Genomic DNA, 19,193 nt, shown 5'->3' with positions numbered 1-19,193 from the left:
CCGTGTTTATCCAGCTGGTGCCAGAGTAACAGAGGACATGGCAGAATCTCCACTCTAGAGCCCTTGGCCTGGCTTTCAGTGTTTAGTTTATGCATTTCATTATAGCATGTGTTTCCTAATCATACTGTATGGCTGCTTCGTTCACCGCAGAGCTTCTAAATTTGCCGCAGAGGTTCTTAGCCAGGATCGTGGAGCAATCCGTGCTTCTTGTGTGAGGGTCACTGAAGGTGCAGCATTGCCATGGTGACCACAGCCACAGGTGTGCAATGCCTTCCTTGATAGCACTCATCAGTTAGCTGATGAAGCCTGTTACCTATACTGCAGGAGAGTATCATGCTGTGGCAGAGTTGTGAGCAAGAAAGAGCAGGCTCATTTACTGAGCATCTGATAACATGTCTGAGGCACCATATGAGATCTATTTAAATATCTGTAGCTCTTCAGACAAGTTAGATATAAACAGAGAGAGTGAGAGGGAGCGATTGATTCACAATTATATTTATAAACTAAAACAGCGGGCTTTCACTTGTTTATCTGGCAGTTCTAACGTCTGTGTTGAGGAGTGGCTGAAAAGCCAGGGCACCCAGCAGCCGAGTGTACTAACTAGTGCCATAGTGGAGAAGAGGTGGGGAGGGGTCAGCACTTCCTTTAATTGGAATTTAACTGGATCTTCTGTTTTCCTGCTTTCAGTACTAAACATCTTTAAAATCCGTAGAAATCTGTGGATAACAACCTGAGACCCTTTGGCAACTAGTCTAACAGTTGCTGCTCAGATTCGGCCCAAGTTCTAGTGTGGGAGGCCCAGGAAGCTCAGTGCAGCACTTGCCCAAGAGCACAGGGCATGACTTCATTCCTGACACCTCTCGTACTCACACACATACAGTGTTTGTGTAATCAAACATGGTCCAGTGTGAAGACGGCAGGAAAAGGCTGAGAACATAACTGTTAGCTAATAAGGATTTCCTGGTTTTGCCAGACAAGGAAAATAAAAGCCAAGCTGTCAGGATTATGAGCCCTTTTCCTAAAGATAGTTGGTCCTGCGAGTCAAATAATTAGCAAACATATATGTTTAGAAAGTCTAAATATACAAATTCTCATGAAAAAAAAAATTGTAGAAAGAATTATAAAACTGCTGGATTCAAGCAGGGACAATTCCATGAGGAAACCTACCAAGTCAATGACCTCAAAAAGCAGGCCATTCTGCCTTTTAATTTTCAGTTTGTTGAGGGATGTTTAAAAAAGGAAAACTTTTAGTTTTTCAAGGTAGACAGCACAACATTGACTCCAAAAGCCACCAAATTTTTAAGGAAAAGAAAAGCCAAGCCAGATATTTAGAAAAACTGTTACAAAAATCCTTTTAAAATACCAAGTCAGGGCTGGTATTTTAAATAAAATAAAAGCTCAAAAGTTAGGATCATATGCTGTTCTTGCAGAGGACCTGAGTTTGGTTCCTAGTACACAACCACTTTTAGGTCCAACTCCAGGGGATCTGATGCCCTTCTCTAGTGGCTGTGGGCATTGCACTCACATGTAGGAACCCAAACACACACACACACACACACACACACACACAGAGAGAGAGAGAGAGAGAGAGAAAGAGAGAGAGAAATAAAAGTGAAGAAATAAAGTATCATGCAGAGTACAGAAGAATATTACATGAATTACAGACCTTACAACCGATATAGAAATAAATTTAAATTGTATGCCACTTACTATAAAAATAAACAATAAACTGATAAACTATGGGAATGGATAAGAGAATATGTATAAGCTGGGACTGGGACACAGTCAGCAAAGCTTGCCTCACAAGCATGAAGACTTGAGCTTGGCTCTCCAAACCAATGTACAAAGCCTGGCACAGCGGTGTGCCTTGCAATCCTAACTCTGAGGAGACAGGTAGGAGGTTTTCTGGAGTTTCTTGGCCATCTAGTCTTACTGAATCACTGAGCTCTAGATTTAGTGAGAGACCCTGACTCAGAAAGTAAAGTGGAGAGCACAGGAGGAAAGCCCATGACATCAACCTTTGGGTTGGATTTTCACACAAGCATGCACACGCATGCCCTTTATTGGGGGAAATTGAAATTGTGTTGCAGGACACTAAGAAGAGCTGAAAAGTTGATATCCAAAGGCAAAGTATTTGGTGTTATAAAGTGAATATTAGGCAGTTCTAGTTGAAGTTGGTATAGCATTATTTAATCCTAAAAGTTATCAGATACAACTAGAACCTTAAGTACACAAAGGTGCCATGTCAGATGCCAGGAAACTATGACAAGAGTACGTGTCCTCCTTCAGTTTCCGTTGCTGTGGTAAGAAAATAGGCCAAAAACATCTTGGGGAGGAAAGGGGTTATTTCATCTTACAGCCAGCCTTTAGTTCTTCATCCAGGGAGTCAGGGCAGGAACTCAAGGCAGGAAATCAGAGGCAGGAACTGAACAGAGACCATGGAGGAAGGTTCCTTATTGACTTGCTCCCCAATGGCTTGCTTAGTCTGTTTTCTTATACCAACATGACAACCAATCCAGGGTGTCACAGCCCACGATGAGCCTGGCCATCCCATATCAATCATTAATCAAGAAAACAGCCAATAGACTTGCCTACAGACCAATCTAAGGGAGGCATTTTCTCTGTTGAAGTCCGTGTTCCCAGATATCTCTGGATTGTGTCAAGTTGGCAAGAACCAACCAGAACAATGTTGCAGTTAAGGCAAGGCAGGAGTAGACAGACAGTGGATAACACAGAACCAGAGTGACACTGCATGTACATGGGAGACTTAGGCAGACAGCAGCCATTACAAACTGTCTATTTCATAAATGATGCTGAGGAAACTGTACTGAACCCATCCATACTGTACAACAAAACATCAGCTCAGGTCCAAAGCCTAAGTATAAAAATTAAATCTTTGAAATTTTTATTTTTAAAAAAGAGGAGGAAATCTTATGGCCATGGCAGCCAAGGTCATTTTTAATGGAAACAGCTTCAGCAGAATCAAACAAAGTCTGGATTAAAGTGGCTTGATCAATAAAAATGAAATGAGGAAGTAACCTGAGGAGATGCAGGCTTCTGTTCTAAGAAAGCTCAAAGACAAAGGGAGAAATCTGAAGCCACGTGACACTTTGGGACAAGCACCAAGCTAGCCAGAGACTTGGCCTTGAGCCCTGATTACCACTTATTACCTGGGAGACCTTGCCCAAGTCTCTTAATCACTGTCTCTTGACTCCCAGCCCAGCATTCCTTCTCTTCCCCCAGCACCCCACATCTTGAAAAGTACTTACACTAGTGCAGCAAAAGGGCTGTCTCTCTCCTGTGCACACTGGATGGCTGGGAAATTAATGGAGGTGAGTTGCTCACAAATCAGGCTAAACAGTCCCTTTCATTACACGTCCTGTTGCTTGACTCTCGCCCATCCATCCATCCTCCTGCCTCATCTAAAAGAGATTTAAGGGACTTTAAAGAATCCAGTTCTCTAAGGCAGGCGAGGAAAACTGGAAGCTCAGGAATTGTTCAGGTTCATGTAGTGAGTTCCTGACAGCCACCTGGAGAACTGCGACCTCCTGGGTTCCTAGCCTTGGTTCTCCTGCTGATCTCTGTGCTTCCGAAAACAGTCTGACAACCTAATACAGGGACTCTGCTCTGTAGACACTGGCTCACTGCTCACTAACCATTTCCTTCAGCAATGATAGCACTTTTTAAAATTTGATTCATCTTAGAATTTTTGTGTTTTGAGTTTGAAGTTTAAATGGATCTTTTTCTTACATTTCTTGTCAACATTTAACCTTCCCACCTTGATCAGCATGTTACCTATGATACGATTCTCATCATCACATATATCACACTGATTTTTCCCTCTAATATCAAAATAAATACTGAGGTAGGTGTGTGTGTGTGTGTGTGTGTGTGTGTGTGTGTGTGTGTGTGTGTGTGTTGGGAATCAGACCCAGAGCCTTCAAACACACTAGACTAAAAACCTCTACCACTGAGCTATCCCCCAAGCCCAATAGAATAACTTCATTAAGCACCCCTCACAAAAATTGGAGCTGAATCCCCAAATTTCCTCAGACTCAGAACTTACCCTGCTGTGTTTAGAAGCAGCCTCTTCATCTTCAGACTGCCAATTCCAGAAGCTGAGTGAGAATACTGTTCTTTCAAGGGTGTGGTGTGGGTCCAAGGCTTCTGACAGTTCTTCCTCTCTAGGCACTTTTCTCAAACTTTGTCCAAATAGTCTAGGCTACAGTGTGATGTTCTGTATGTCTGTACAAGAGTATAAATTCAAAGCATGAGTATAAAGAATTATACATAGTAGCTAACCCAGGCTGTTTAGAATGGTCAGCATCAGCACCCAACACTCACACCACCAGAAAGCACCATGCTCAATTGAGGCAGAGGACTGCAAAGCAGCAAGGCCTTGTTTGTTGCATACTGAAGCAGAACCCTCTGTTAGGAGCTGCTGGGAAAGAATTTCTAGTCCAAAGAAGCAGGACAGGAGAGGCATGGAACATGCAGAATAAATTATTCCAAGCTTCTCTGGGTCTGTTAATTATTGTTTTAGCTTTTGGATTACTTATGATTTAATGTCAATATTTCTTAACAGGAAATAAAGGATAAGAAGAAGTTCTGCAAGATGTATGTAGAAGACCTCGTGAAGGAAGCCACAGCAATCAACATGAAAAATGAGGCTCTGCAGAAGCTGTGGCCGCAGATGTTCATTGAGCTTGTCAGGGACGCCGTCATAGAAATCCGCAGCAAGGATTCCTACATGAAGCTCTGCCTGCAGCAGATCACTGACCAGAAATAGAGATGGCTCCTACTCCTGGATGATTTGGGCAACTGGAGCTTTTTTAAAGTTTGGCAACATGCAGGTTAAGCATGTTGAAACAATACCACTATCCCACAGACTAGAAAGAGTGGCATCAAAGCCTCACTGCCTGCACTGTTGAGGAAGGAGGAAGGCAGGAAAGAGGGAGGACTCCTTTCCCATGCATGCAGACCACACAACTTTGGGAAACCAAGCAGCTATGGGAGGAGGCCTGGCTGCTGGGTCAGAATGCTTCTTCAGCTCTCACCATGACTGGTGTGCCCATCTGCTCCAGCCCCAAGCACGCAGTGTGTCTAACAGGCTAGCATAAGATGCTTCCACCAACCTCCAGCCAAGACATTTATCCCTTTTCTGTTTTTTTGTTTTTGTTTTTGTTTTTTGGCATTTTTATTTTATGTCACGAATTCAAAGCCAAGCATATGTTCTTTTTTATGAGTAAAGAATAAATACATTAGTTTAAAAAAGGAAAAGTCCAATGTCTTGTGTGCCTGGTGTTCAGCACCTTTATGGGAAGAGGCTTGTCCAGGTACCTCAGGATACATGGGCTGAAAATGTGAAAACAGTTGAGCACAGGAAGGAGGATGCTTGATCTCCAGGACCCTAGAGAGAATGTAAGATGCAGCTGTGTGTATAGAGCACATCTATGGGTCTCCTAATAGGCACACATGTATACTTGCTCATAAGAAATACTAGGGATGGGTGGAAAACTATAGTTTTCAAGTTCAGATTGAAAGTCAAGCAGGTAAGTAAAAGAATGAGGGATTTGAGCTAGTCCATTCTGGTGAGAAGAGTGGATGATACAACTGCTGGAAGCCAATCCTATGTGTCAATAAGGGAACTCAATGATGTGCTCAGATTTTGCCTAAGAGCATTTGTGTCAGTAAGAACATCAGATGGGAGAACAAAAGAGAAGATGTAAGACAAAGCCAGGCAGAGGCTGCTATTGCAGTTCTAAGAAAGCCCCTGGGATCTCTGTCAGCCCCTCCCATCTAGAAGGAGTGTTCCAGCTTAGCAGTTAATATGCTATTTCTGAACATAGACTTTTAAGTCACTATCGTGGGTTAGTATTTTGACATCTGAGTTTCTGCCCTACTAGCTTGGGACCCACCTGCACCTCGTTTTCTTCCTTGCAGAGCCATTAATGGAAAGCCATTTCCTTCAGGTCAAGAGAATGGAATCTATCCCTGGCCTGGATGGAGACCTGAACTCCAGCTGGGCTGTCAATCACCTGGCAAGTGACCACCCCTCAGGAAGATGGACTCGCCTTAAATCATGCTAAACAGATGGCGGAGTAATTAGTCCTTTGATGAGAATTACTTGGAAAGGTGAACCAATCCCTTTCCTTCCATCTCTTCTAAGCATCTCTTCTTAGACACTGGCTTTCCCCTCTCATATATCCATCAGGCTGTACTCCCCAAAACCATTGTGCTCACTAGAGTGCTGAGATGACAATAGTCACCTCAGAATGATAGGACCACCAGGTGACCCACAGTCCTCTGTTGTGAGCTAGCAGAGACTCGTGCAACAGATTTCTTTTTCTATTTGGGATTTCCAGGGCTTTCTGGTTAGGAGAGCAGAAGGCAGACTCCACCCCCAGTACAGGTTACTATGTGCCAAACAGTCACTTTGCTTCTTAATGTGATCTCAAGCAGAAATTGAGTTCATGGTTACCCCCAAAGTGGAAACACCCATCTCCCCTCTTTAGAAAGATACTTCACCCATCCATGTTGAGCTTCAGCAGTCAGATCCTGTGTACTTATAGAGTGTGCCATTAGATCTAAAGTTACTCAACTGCTACAGGGCTGAGGATGGAGTTGGAATCAGCTCCTCACTCCTGGGGCTTCACTCCCTAAATGCCTAGTACATGGTCCCGATCAGGCCAGGGGATACTCTGAGATGCATATTCTCCTTGCTGAATGATAATGACCACAACAACCGAGATTCCTTGAGCAGTGTTTTAGATTGCTCAAAGGCCATTACAGGTACCCTCTCATTTTCACCAGTAATTTAATACACGCATTCTAGTTACACCTATCTGAACAACTGAGGCAGAGTGAGGTTTGACAGCTCAGCCAAGCATATTTCAGCCCCAAACTAGAAGGCAGGGTCCATTCACTGTCAAAAAAAGTCGTGTGTGTGTGTGTGTGTGTGTGTGTGTGTGTGTGAAGTTATTCTGTGTGTTATGTGTGTTTGTTTATTATGTGTGCATGTACTTGTGTTTGCACACACAAAGTTGTGCGTGCAGAGATCAGATGAAAACTGGTGTGTTAGTCTCTTCTATTCTATATATGTCCCAGAGATTAAACTCAGGTCATCAGGGTTGGTGGCAAGTACCAGCCAATCCATCTCATCAGCCAAGCCATCCCATCAGCCTCAAGAATAAACTTGTTGTCTGTGGTCGTTTTGGTCTGCTTTCACGTTTTGTTGTGTTGAGAACTTAAAACAGAAGTTCTCCAACATGTCTATATGTATAGAAAGCTGAAGGACATGAAGTATGAATACTAACATGACATGTATGAGCACATGCACACTGCTATGTAGTGAGGATATATGAAAAGTATAAGATTACTGGACATGTTCTCACAATAATGTGTAGCTGATCAAGTTGAGGTGTCAAGTGCAAGAATGAAGTCAGGGAGGCATGCTGGGTAGGGACTGTACCAATCATAGATCCAGATGGCAGTGATAGGGTGTGTCAGGAAGTGGCTGTGCTTGGATTTAGTTTAGAGGGGAGACCCACAAGCCATCCACCGAGATGAGAGGCAGTGATGCATGGGGCATCAAATCCAGAGCAGGAGCAGATGGTGGCCAAATATCAGGTGCAGACATTTAGTGTGAGTGGTTATAAGAAGAGAGAGGAGGAGGGAGGAACATGGATTGAACTAAACTATAAAATCTGGGACCATCAACATTTAGCAGCTGGTGTCATGTTATCTTTATATTTAAGAGAGTTAGTTTACTGGGTTTTCATATATTTCTTAATGTAGTTATATCTCAGTGTTATATGATTTTATCATAATTAAGCGTATTTAGGGTTGGTAATAATTCACACATTCCTATAGTTTATGTGTTTGAGGGATTGTGCTCATATATGTATGTGCAGGTTAGTGCACATGAAGTTGATGTCATTCCCCACCTTATTTTTTGAGACAAAGTCTCGTACTAGAGCTGGAGCTTGCTGATTCAAGTAGAATGGCCAGCCAGTGAGTCTCATCTCCCCAGAGCTGAAATTACACATGTAATTACAAATTACAGATACACCTTCATCCTTGACTGATTGCTGTGGGTACCAAGGACTGAACTCAGCACTTCACAGCCTGAGTCATCTCCCTGCTTTACTCTGATCAAAAGCTCACCTGATAGATCTAAACATGCATGCCCCAGTGTTCTCTTCTTTGTGTAAACCAGGGTTTAATCCTCCAGCTCTAAGGAACTCTGGGGTCAGAGTGAAGGAAGAAGAGGAGAAATAAGGGATGTTGGGGGCAGGGGGTTGCTGGCTAGTCAGCAAAGCAAATACAAAATGAAAGAGAGAGAAGACTACTCAGGAAAATAATAATTTTAAACCTTGGAGAACAAAGGTTAGTTTTCCTAGCCCAGTTTCTGGGTCAGCTTGAGATGGAGTGGTGGTTACTGTTGCCAAGAAATTCCGAGCCAAGTTGGAAACTTGATCACAGCCACTGTGGTCAACCAGTATTGATGGAATATTTGTTATCTTTGATCCCGACCTTCTACTTATATTTATGTCTTCCTGGTTCTTGGTATGTGCCCTTTCTTGCAGGCTACCTCAAATCCTTTTCTGAAAGAGCCAAAGTGTATTCAAAGTCCCAGAGAATAAGTGCACTCCTAGGGGACCGGAGTAATCATTTCTTTAGGAGACAATGAAATGGGATTCCTTATTATGGTACCTCTAAACTCCAGCAGTAAGAGAACTGAGTCCTTCTTAGTGTTTATCTTGAAATATTTCAGCATGCAGAAATGTACACCGAATAGTATCTCAAATAAATACCCAGTTCCACCACCAAGCATAACAGATCTTAATATTTTCCACATTTGCCTCAGGTTCTTAAAATAACACATTACAAATAGAGAAGGAGCCCCTGAGCCCCTTCCTTCCCTCCCTAAAGGTAACCACTGTATTGGATTTCATGCTGATTATCCATTCCTGTTTCCCTACTGTTTCTGTTATGCATAAATGCATAGGGAGTTTATTTAATTGAGTTTTACATTTTCCAAGTTTGTATAAATCGCACACAGTTCTTTCCCTTTACATGTTCTTTTTAATTTTTCTGACGACCATCCTTGTTGATGGTAGTAGTTGTTTCCTTTTTGTTACCATTTGGGTCCTGATATATCTCTTTCCCTGTTAGTGGATATTAAGAGCTTCTTGTGGAACATACCTGTTGCTGTGGGGCACAAGGTGCACAGGACCCACTGGCCCAAAGCACATGTAGCTGTATTGTTACATTGCTTTATAATTAGATGTTACCAGATTCTTTTTCCATCACTGAGAACTAGAGTTTTCAGTTTTTGTAACCCAGTGTGTTTCTGAATATTTGTTTAACTATGCAAAGATGTGTTGCATTTGTTTAATTATATAAAGATGTGTTGCTATTTTACCTTGCTGCTTAAGGCACCTGATTGGTCTAATGAAAAGCTGAACAGCCAGTATCAAGGGAGGAGGGAAGTATAGGCAAGACTTCTGGGCAGGGAGAGTAAGTAGGAAGAGGGATTTAAGTTGGTGGAGATGCCAGGAGGACGGCAAGGTCCAGTCAGCCAGACATGGAGGAAGCAGAAGTAGGACATACAGCATGATAGAAAGGTAAAAAGCCTGAGGCAAAATGTAGATGAATAAAAACACGTTAAATTAAGTTAAAATAGCTAGTGGAACAGGCCTAAGCTAAGGATGAACATTCATAATTAATAATAAGTCTCCCTGTCTTTATTTGGGAGTTGGCTGGTGGCCCAAAGAAAATTCCAGCTACAGGTGTGTGAAAGTAAAAGGGTGTGTGTGTGTGTGTGTGTATGTGGTGCATTCATGTGTATATGCTAGATGTGTGTGTATTCGTGTTTATATGTCAGGTTGTATGTGTGTGCTTATATGTGTATTCCAGGTTGTATATGTATGCATTGTATACTAAATTGTTGACGTTTGCATAGAGGAAAGATTGCTCAAAGAATTTGTGTTAAGACACAGTTTGCATAAGGTTGTGCTGGTTAGATTTTTGGCAACTTGAAGTGAGCTAGAATCTCCTGGGTAAGAGGGAATGTTAACGAGAAATTGCCTCCTTGAGATCAGCTTGTAGACATGCCTGTGAGTCATTTTCTTGATTTATGATTGATGTGTGAGGGCCTGGCCCACTGTATTTGGTGCTACCCCTGGCCAGGTGGTCCTGGGTGGTATTAAAAAGGCAGGCTGTACAAGCCACGAGAAGCAAACCAGCATGCAGCATTCTGCCATGGCTCCTGCCTCTGCTCCTGCTTGAGTTCCTGCCCTGGCTTTCCTTAGTGATTGGCTGATCAGAATGTGTAAACTAAACACCACTCCCACACCCCAAGTTACATTTGGCCATAGTGTTATTACAGTGGTAGAAAGCAAACTAGTATACAGTAGAATGCAATAAGTACGCAATTTGGTGCAACTTGAAAACATTTATCATCCTGTTTCCTTCTGTCCTTACTAGACAATCCCTACTCTCCCGTGAAAGCAGCTATGGCTGTAATTCCCCACTGGGAATGGAACCACACAGGAATCCACTCTTCCTGCTCTGGTTTCTCCTACCCAACACAGTGCTTTGAGAATCAACTGTGTTGTGTTATGTATTGCTAATCCATTGATTTATGTTGCTTTGGTGTTAACATATCACTATTTGATTTTCTATTCCACTGGGTTGTTTCCAGCCTTGGGCTCTGACAATTAAAGACATTTTTGAAGGAGTCGTTTTTTTTTTTTGTTTTTTTTTTTTTGCAGCACAACTGCTCATCACATGGAAGTTGCAAGTTTAATTTTAGAAGGAATGATCATGCATTTTTCATCATGGCTAGACAATTCTCCACAGCCTCCAGCAAAAGCAAAGGATAGAGGCTCTGAGAACTGCACTTTCGCTCACATTTATCGTGAGCTTCAAAAGCAATGTGAGCTATTCTCATGTGGCTTTCCAAACATTTCACTGCTGCCCAAATCATATTTTCCTGATGTGAAATTCTGTTGGGCATATTTTTGTTTACTTTGTGGTCATCTTTAAACCCTTTGTGAAATGTTCAGGACTGTGATCCACTTGTTGTTTTTGTTTGTTTGTTTTTGTTTGTTTGTTTTTAAATAAAGCTTTGAGCTGTCTTCAGTATTGATTTACATGAGTCCTCTGTGGGTTCTAGATACAGTAGCAGAGTACGCACTTCTATGCTGAATGACTTCTATGATCTCTCTAAAAATGTTCTTCCTACTTCGCATTTGCAGATAGTACTTCTTTCTTTTAGAAGCTTCATAGTTGCACCAATTACACCTTAAACTTCTTGGATTCATTGGATTTTTGTTGTTTTTGAGATAAAATAATCTAGGATGAACTCCAACTCAATACTGTAGCTCAAGCTGACTTCAAACTGGTAATCCTACTGCCTCAACCTCCCAAGTCCAGTGGGGACAAGTGTGCACCTACCATGTTCATCTGGGAATTTTCTTTGTGAATGGTGTGAGGTCCATGTCCAACTTCATTTTCCCTCATTTGTGGAAGCCCACTTTTTCCAATACAGACCATTTCAAATGTTTTCCCTCCCCACACATTGAACTACCTTGCCATTTAAAAAGAAAAAACAAAGCCCACCATTGACTTGTATATATTAAATAGATTTCTTTTTCATTACTATTGTGTTCCTTTTTCATTTTTTTTACACAAATCCTGCGTTGTCTTGATAACTGCATCTCTATGTAAGTTTTGGAAACAAGTATTATAATACTTTGAACTTTGCTTTTCTCCTTAAAATTTTGCTTTAGCTAATCTGTCTCTTGTATTTCCCTTTAAATTTTAGAACCTGTTTACAAATAAACTTTTTGAAAGACTTGGGAGTCTATCAAATCTACAGTGAGCTGCAAAGTCTCTCAAAATATGACTTATCATGATGTATGATATATTTGTGTATTTAAATACTTTTCAGTTGTAATTTTTAAGACTACAGTTCATTCTGAGGCAAATTTATTTGTAAGCATTGCTATGGTTTGAATATTCCATTATTTCCCAAAGGCCTTTGTGCTAAAGGCTTGGTTGGCCTCTGTATGATTGTGTAGGAGAACACTTACCAAATGGAGCCTAGTGAAACTGGAGCTGTTGGAGTCCTTATCCTGGAAGAAGCTAGATGGCTTCCTCAACATACCCTCCAAAGCTACCTCAGATGCAAAGCAACAAACAACAGACATGGGCAAAGGTCTCTAAAACCATGAGCCAAAATAAACATCTCTATGAGTTGATTATCTGCCCTGGAGAGATATCTCAAACCTGAGTTTGACCCTTAGCACACATGTAAAAATCAGGCATGGCTCCACACACCTTCCATCCCAGGCCTGGGAAGGCAGAAATAGGGGGGTCCCTGGGACTTGCTGGCTACCAAGTCTAGTGGAAATGATGAGTTCTAGGGCCAATGAAGAGACTATCTAAATAATGATCTGAGGGCAGTTGAGGAAGATATCCCACGCTGTCCTCAGACCCCTACACAAATGAATTCAACCTGCTTGCATACCCACATGCATATACATATAAACATATACAAGTTGATTAGCTTAGCTGAATATCATGACATGTTTATCTACTGAAAGTTTATTATATTCTCATGTCCAATAACAGTTCTTTATATATATATATATACATATATATATATATAAAGTTGATTCTTGATTTTATATATAGTTGATTCTCGTAATTCTTAGCTTCTATATTTGGAAATTTGTCTCCTAGATAAAATTTGTTTGTAACCTTCAGTCAGTACTCACTAAGCTTTCCCAAATATTTGTGTAAATGCACGAAATGATTGAAACATGTGAGCCACCTGGTCTACATGCGCCCAGTAGAAGTCTGACAAGGAATAAATACTGCCTTCTTGTTTGACTTCTCAGGACGCAAGTGCTCTTTTCAATTAATATTCGGTGCCATATTCATTGCATGTTGTGCTTTTCATTGGTGAGTCTGCTGTTTAGAATGCCCACAGTGTTACAGTTGCTGTGCTCTCTAGTGTTCCTAACTGCAAGAAAGTTACGATGTGCATCTTAGAAAAGGTAAATTTTGCTTAGGTCTGAAGTCACTGTGCTGTTGGCATGAGTTCAGTGCTACTGAATTAGCAGTATACATTTGAAAAGATGTCTTCAAGCAGAAACACACGTAAAAACAAAATAATGAATTGTTTGATGAAAAAAAAACAACAGCAACAACAAAAAAACCTTCACAAGAATCTAACTTTATATTTCCCACAGGGGCAAATACTTAGTATTAGCTACTTTCATGTTCACATCGACTTTATAAAAACAACTATCTTTTTTCTTGAAAATAGATTCTTTTCTCATACAACACATGCCAACCACAATTTCCCCTCCTTCCACTCCTAGCTCCCCTCGTCTCACCTCTCTCTCTGATCCACACCCCTCCAAAAACAACTAACTTAAATGATGTGGGTTTGCTATTTTGTCTTTGTATCCTATCACCATCCTGCATTACTTTCTTAGAACATTCCACATTTTAAAAAATCATTTTTGTACAAATAATGGCACTGTTACATCTTCCTTTCCTGTCCTTATCCTCTCTGTTTTTTCTTCTTGTGTTATTGGGTAGGCTAAGACTGTCACTCAATGTCTACACAAGCATGAGGATACTCACTGTTTTTCCTAAGAGTGGGCTAACCATATTCAATATTTCACCATTTTAAGTATAGCAGTGGGTTTTTTAATAGGTGAGCTGACTCAGTTCTTTCTTTATTCTTAATTTGCTGAGAATTTTTTAGTCACAAATACTGAATTTCATGGAACTTGTTTCCATGTCTACTGAAACGATCACATAGTTCCTTTTTAGTCCACTAAATATTGATTATATTCACTGACTTCTCAACGTTCAAGCCAATCTTACATCCCTAAAATAATTATATAGCATCTTTTCAAATATTGTTTGATTTTGATCAGCTCGTGTTTCTTTGTGCCTCTATGTTTGCTAGAGGTGTTGGTCTGTAAACTTTTCTAGTTTCTGTATTCCCTCCTACTCCGTTATATAGAGACTTGGGAGAGTAATATGCTTTAAAATATGTCCTTCACTTTCTAGTAATTTCTTCTTTGACCCAGAGGCTATTTAGAGGCATGCTGATCAGTTTCTTGGTTATTTTTTTATCTCATTGTGTGACTACTAACCTTTCTACTCTCTTGATACCCATATGTGGTGTCATCAGCATCTAACCTGAAATTTGGCTGGGGAGCTCCATCCCATTTCTGAGTGAAGACTACAACATGTTAACACTAACTAGGCCAAAAATCCTAAAACACCGGTTTCAATCAATCAACTGTATCCTTTTACTTGTCTACAAGGCTGATCAATGATTGAATCCCTTGAAGCTGTTTCTACTAGAGTTGTGCATTTATGTTTTCTTTGAAACAGGTTCTCACTCTATAGCCTGTTTTCCTCCAAATTTGTGGTGGTTCTCCTGCCTCTGCTCCCCAAACTGCTGGAATTGCAAGCATATATTACCATACCCAGCTTCCATTTAAATTATTTTTATTTTTAAATGTATATAATTTAAATGTATGTCCCTATCAAATCCACCAACTAACTCTTTAAAAAGCTGAATTTCATTCACCTATATTTACTAATTACAAAGTTAACTTAGGTTAAATTAACCCATAATGAATGCTTTCATTTGTCCTACCTATTCCATATTTTATGTTGCTCTTTCAACTGCTTTGTTTATGGAGACCAACCAGATTTTTTGTTGTGATGCTGCTGGCTAAACACCAGACTTCACACAATACTAGCAAGTGGTTTTCTACCTCCAGCGCCTGGTGCACAGTGATCCACTCACTTCCTTCCTGTCATGCCCATCAAGTAAGGATGGACAGGAGGAAACTCCTCCCCTCCCTTGATAAGAGCTCTCCTTTTCTGCCCTTGAATTATTCAGTGTTAGGGTATTGGTGCCAAGCCAAAGACTTGTATGAGATCACCTGCAGTACCATGTCTCCACTCTGACAGGACAGATAGATTTCCCCCTGTTTCCTGAGCCACCACTGGTTCTAACAGATCTTTCATTCCAGCCCCTGACTTCCAGCACCCAGGGGTCTGAGTGATCTGTTCTTCATACTTGAGCCAATCTGATATAAAACCTTGATGCTCCAGAGATCACTCGGGACTGGGCTTTGTCCTCAGGATCACTTGAGTGAGAATCACTGGGGACCAGTGCATCCTCTAGATCCCCAAAGAACAGACTAGTTAAGAAGGTAGGCTGGAGCCAGGTGGTGGTGCATGTTTTTAAACCCAACACTCAGGAGGTAGAGGCAGGTGGATCTCTGTGAGTTTGAGTCCAGCATGGTCTACAGGAGCTAGTTCCAGGACAGCCTCCAAAGCCACAGAGAAACCCTGTCTCAAATAAATAAATAAATAAATAAATAAATAAATAAATAAATAAATAGGTAGGCTGCATGGACATCCACTTTTTTTAATTTTATATTTTTAAATTTTTTATATAATATGTTTTGATCTTGTTTTTCCCTCTTCCAACTTCCTCCCCACCCCCTACCCATTCAACTTCATGTTGTCTCTCTCAAAACAGAAAAAACTCGAAAAGCAAAACAAGAGCCAAATAATTAAAACCAACAAACAACAGTTAGACAAAAAAAAAAAAGCCAAAACAAAAAGCCTCCCCACCTATCCCCACCCATCCCCACCCACCCCCACCAACGACAACAAATAACATAGAGTTAATTTTGTATTTGCCAACTACCCCTGGGCATGGGGCCTACCTTGAGCATGGTTAGGTAGTGCACCCAGTGACACTCCAGTGAAGACATTATTGCAAATAGCTCCTTTGTTAGAGGTCGGATCCTTTGTCCTCTGCCCCTCTCAATATTGGGGCTCTGTCTGGCTTGAACCCTTCAGGCCCCTGTATGTTCTACTACAGTCTCTATGAGTATTAGTCTTGTGTCCAGAAGTCATGAGATCCTGGAATCATCCACCACCTCTGCCTCTTACAGTATTTCTGCTGCCTCTTCCATATAGATCCCCAAGCCTTGATATGTGTGTGGGCGGGGTTAAGTGGAGAGGTGATAATGACATCCCATTTAGGATATTCTCTTACTTATGCTCAGTCAAAGCCACTGAATTTTACCTGTCCTCAGGATACCAAACCTTACCATCCCCATATTTCCTGAGTTATTGCTCATTTCTTTAATCTAGCCTGGTACAATGTCAGACATTTAGTAACTTCCTTTTGGTTGATTGTTTTATCTTATTTCTCAACACAAAGAAGATAGAAGCCAGAGAGCTAGGGAGATGGTTCAGCTGTACAAGCATGAGTACCTGAGTTGGAATCCTCAGTCTAGCACCCAATATAAAAGTTGTGTGTGGTAGTGATGCATGTGTATAATTCCAGTACTGGGAGATAGAGACAGGAGGCTTCCTGGGACTTCCATCCAGTCTAGACAAATCAGTGAGTTACAGGTTCAAATGAGAGATCGTGTCTCAAAAATAAGATGGGGAGTAATTGAGGAAGACACTGTTGACCTCTGGCTTCCATATGCGCATGCAGCCATGTGAACACACACACAAACACACACACACACACACACACACACACACACACACACACACATTAAAACAAAGAAAACACAAACCAGTGGGTTTTTTTTTTTTTTTTTTTTTTTTTTTTTTTTTTGTAAAATAGAGTGGGAATAGATCTCTTTTGTTAACGTCAACAACCTCTTGCCTGGAAACGTTGCTGATATTTAGTCAATCACAAGTACCTAAAGGCCTTATTTTCAGTTTACATCACAAAATTGGCATCAACTAAACAAAAGAAAAAAGTTCTGCAGTCCAAGGTTTCTCTGGAGAAGATGGTCACTGAATCTCTTCCCCACCTACATGCCACACAGATTGCCAAATTCCACACAGCCTGCCTTCCATACAACCACAAACATCTGCCTGTAGGTACACGTGAGAGTGTCTGGGCTCCTCCTCAAGTGCCAGCAATGTTATGCAACACTCAACGACAACAACTGATAGAGGAATTCCAACTTTCCATCCAGCAAAACATTCATCATTCTGTTTACAGCCAGCTTATACTGTGTAGATAGCGATATGGCTTGGACCTGTTTTAGTCAGAGGAATGAAATATCAATGCTCCAGCTGTTTTAGCCTCTGCTTTTAGTAGTGAAGTTTATCTGTTTCCTATGGTAAATTGGTGTGCTTTGTTTGTTCTGTAAAAATTAATTTACCAAAGTCGTGCTTTGTCTGATAATAGTGTAGCACTTAGAACACTTCCATAGTACCTAAAAAGTGAAGAGCTAGAGGTGAAAGGTCACTAGTTAAATCAAACTCATTTTCTAAAAAAGCCTTATCTTTTAATGTGTATGAGCATTTTTGCCTGGGCTTATGTCTGTGTACCACCTGCGTGCCCTGTGCCTGTGGGGTCAGATGATGACAATAGGTACCCTGGAACTGGAGTTATGGACAGTTGTGGGATGTAATGCAGGAGCTGGGTCCTCTGGAAGAGTAGCCAGTACTCTTTAACTGCTGAGCCATTCTCCAGCCCCCAAAGCCTGACCTTTACATAGAATTCCTGACCTACAATTATGCTTCCTGGTCAAACTTTGGTCCTTCTGTGTGTAAAATCACTGGTTTATAGATTTTCCCCATATGTTGTTTTTCTCAATCCTTGTTTACACTGAACTCAGCTCAACATTTTAGTTTATCTTATTTGTCTTTTAGTGTTGATTTACTCATCATTACCCTTTCAACAAACCATAAAGCCAACAAAGATTTATTTTTATTTGTATTTATGTGTGTGTGCATGGGTGTATACAATGTAAGTATAGGGTCTACAGAGGCCAGAAGAGGGCATCAGATCTCCTAGAGCTGGAGACATGGGTATCTGCCATGACTGCTGGGAACCACACGGCTTTCTGGAAGAGCAGCCTGCACTCTTCAGCACTGAACCATCTCTCTAGCCCCTCAACAAGTCATTTTTGTGGGAGTTAGAGATAATCAAAACAGAAACAAAAGCTTTGCAAAGTAAAAGTTCATTCAGTAGAGATCTACTATCAGTCATGGTACTGTGTCTGTGTGATTCCTATGAGGGGTGACAGCTGCTATAATGAAGTACATGTGGACGTTAGAATGTAAGTTGGGAGGAGCTGCCCTGCCTCTAATTCTCAGTAGAAAACAACTGAGTACTGATGGGGAATGTCCTTCTGCATATATGTTTTTCTTACTGGTTGAAGAATAAAACACTGATTGGTCAGGAGCCAGGCAGGAAGTATAGGTGGGACTACCAGATGAGGAGAATTCTGTGGGAGGCAGAAAGGAGCCACCAGAGAGACGCCAGGTAGCTGCTGAAGGAGTAACAGGTCTGAGAATTCTCTGGTAAGCCAAGACCATGTGGAAATATTTAGATTAATAGAAATGGACTAATAATTAAGGGAAAGTTAGACAATAAGAAGCCCAAGCCATCGGCCAAATGGTTTATAATTAAGTCTCTGTGTGTTTATTTGGGGCTAAATGGCTGTGGAACAGGTGGGACAGAAAATTCCATCCACAAATGCTGCCCAACATAGGGTATGAATCCATAACCCTGAGATTAAGAGTCTCATGCTCTACTGAGTTATCCAGGAAAATACAAACAGAATGTAAAACTAACATGCCTGTATCTTGGTGAAAATTGTAATCTTATACTCCAAATTTGTGAGGTATAGGTGAAAATTGAACTAAAAAGTAATTTTGATCAAGTTGTCTCAGCTCACTCACTGCCTGCACCCACTAGTAGTCTGAAGAAAATGATTGGTAAATATACATGTTGACTTATGCCATTGTCTTATTGTGGTTGGTGCCAGGGTAGCAGGAATTTGTTTGGTGGGAATGACTTCCTAGCTCTAGGGATGGGCTTTGGCTGGCCTATCTGGTTAATGTTGACTTCTTTCTGCTACATTCTGGTGTGTCAGGACATGATCCAAGAAATGCAGTGTGTGAGGTGAATCCTTTGTGTGTGTGTGTGTGTGTTCTTGAACAGGATTGTTCTTGAAATGTGCTTACATGCTCCTCTCAGGTGCTGTGGATAGGAGTAAATTTACCTCAGATTATTCATTACAACTAACTATTGTTGTTTGTTTCTATGACTCTATGGAAACACATATTTTTCCTACATGTGGCTTGTCCTT

At 41.1% G+C, this 19,193-nt stretch overlaps 2 protein-coding genes across 9 annotated transcripts in view; one reads left to right on the top strand and one right to left on the bottom strand.

Annotated features, from left to right (window-relative positions):
* The window catches only part of Lrrc49 (leucine rich repeat containing 49), a 96,289-nt gene extending 91,009 nt beyond the window's left edge, over positions 1–5,280 (top strand). For all 8 annotated transcript variants that reach the window (XM_051197661.1, XM_051197659.1, XM_051197666.1 and 5 more), the window contains one exon: positions 4,586–5,280. In XM_051197661.1, coding sequence (XP_051053618.1) covers positions 4,586–4,789 — 204 coding nt within the window. In that variant the 3' untranslated portion in view covers positions 4,790–5,280. The remainder of the gene's footprint in view (positions 1–4,585) is intronic.
* The window catches only part of LOC127231843 (leukotriene A-4 hydrolase-like), an 820,404-nt gene that overhangs the window by 122,373 nt on the left and 678,838 nt on the right, over positions 1–19,193 (bottom strand).

Source organism: Phodopus roborovskii, unplaced genomic scaffold (genome assembly GCF_943737965.1).
Source record: "Phodopus roborovskii unplaced genomic scaffold, PHOROB, whole genome shotgun sequence".
In the NCBI taxonomy this organism is placed as follows: Eukaryota; Metazoa; Chordata; class Mammalia; order Rodentia; family Cricetidae; genus Phodopus; species Phodopus roborovskii.
Note: the sequence above shows the minus strand (reverse complement) of the source record. Positions and strands in the feature narration are given on the sequence as shown.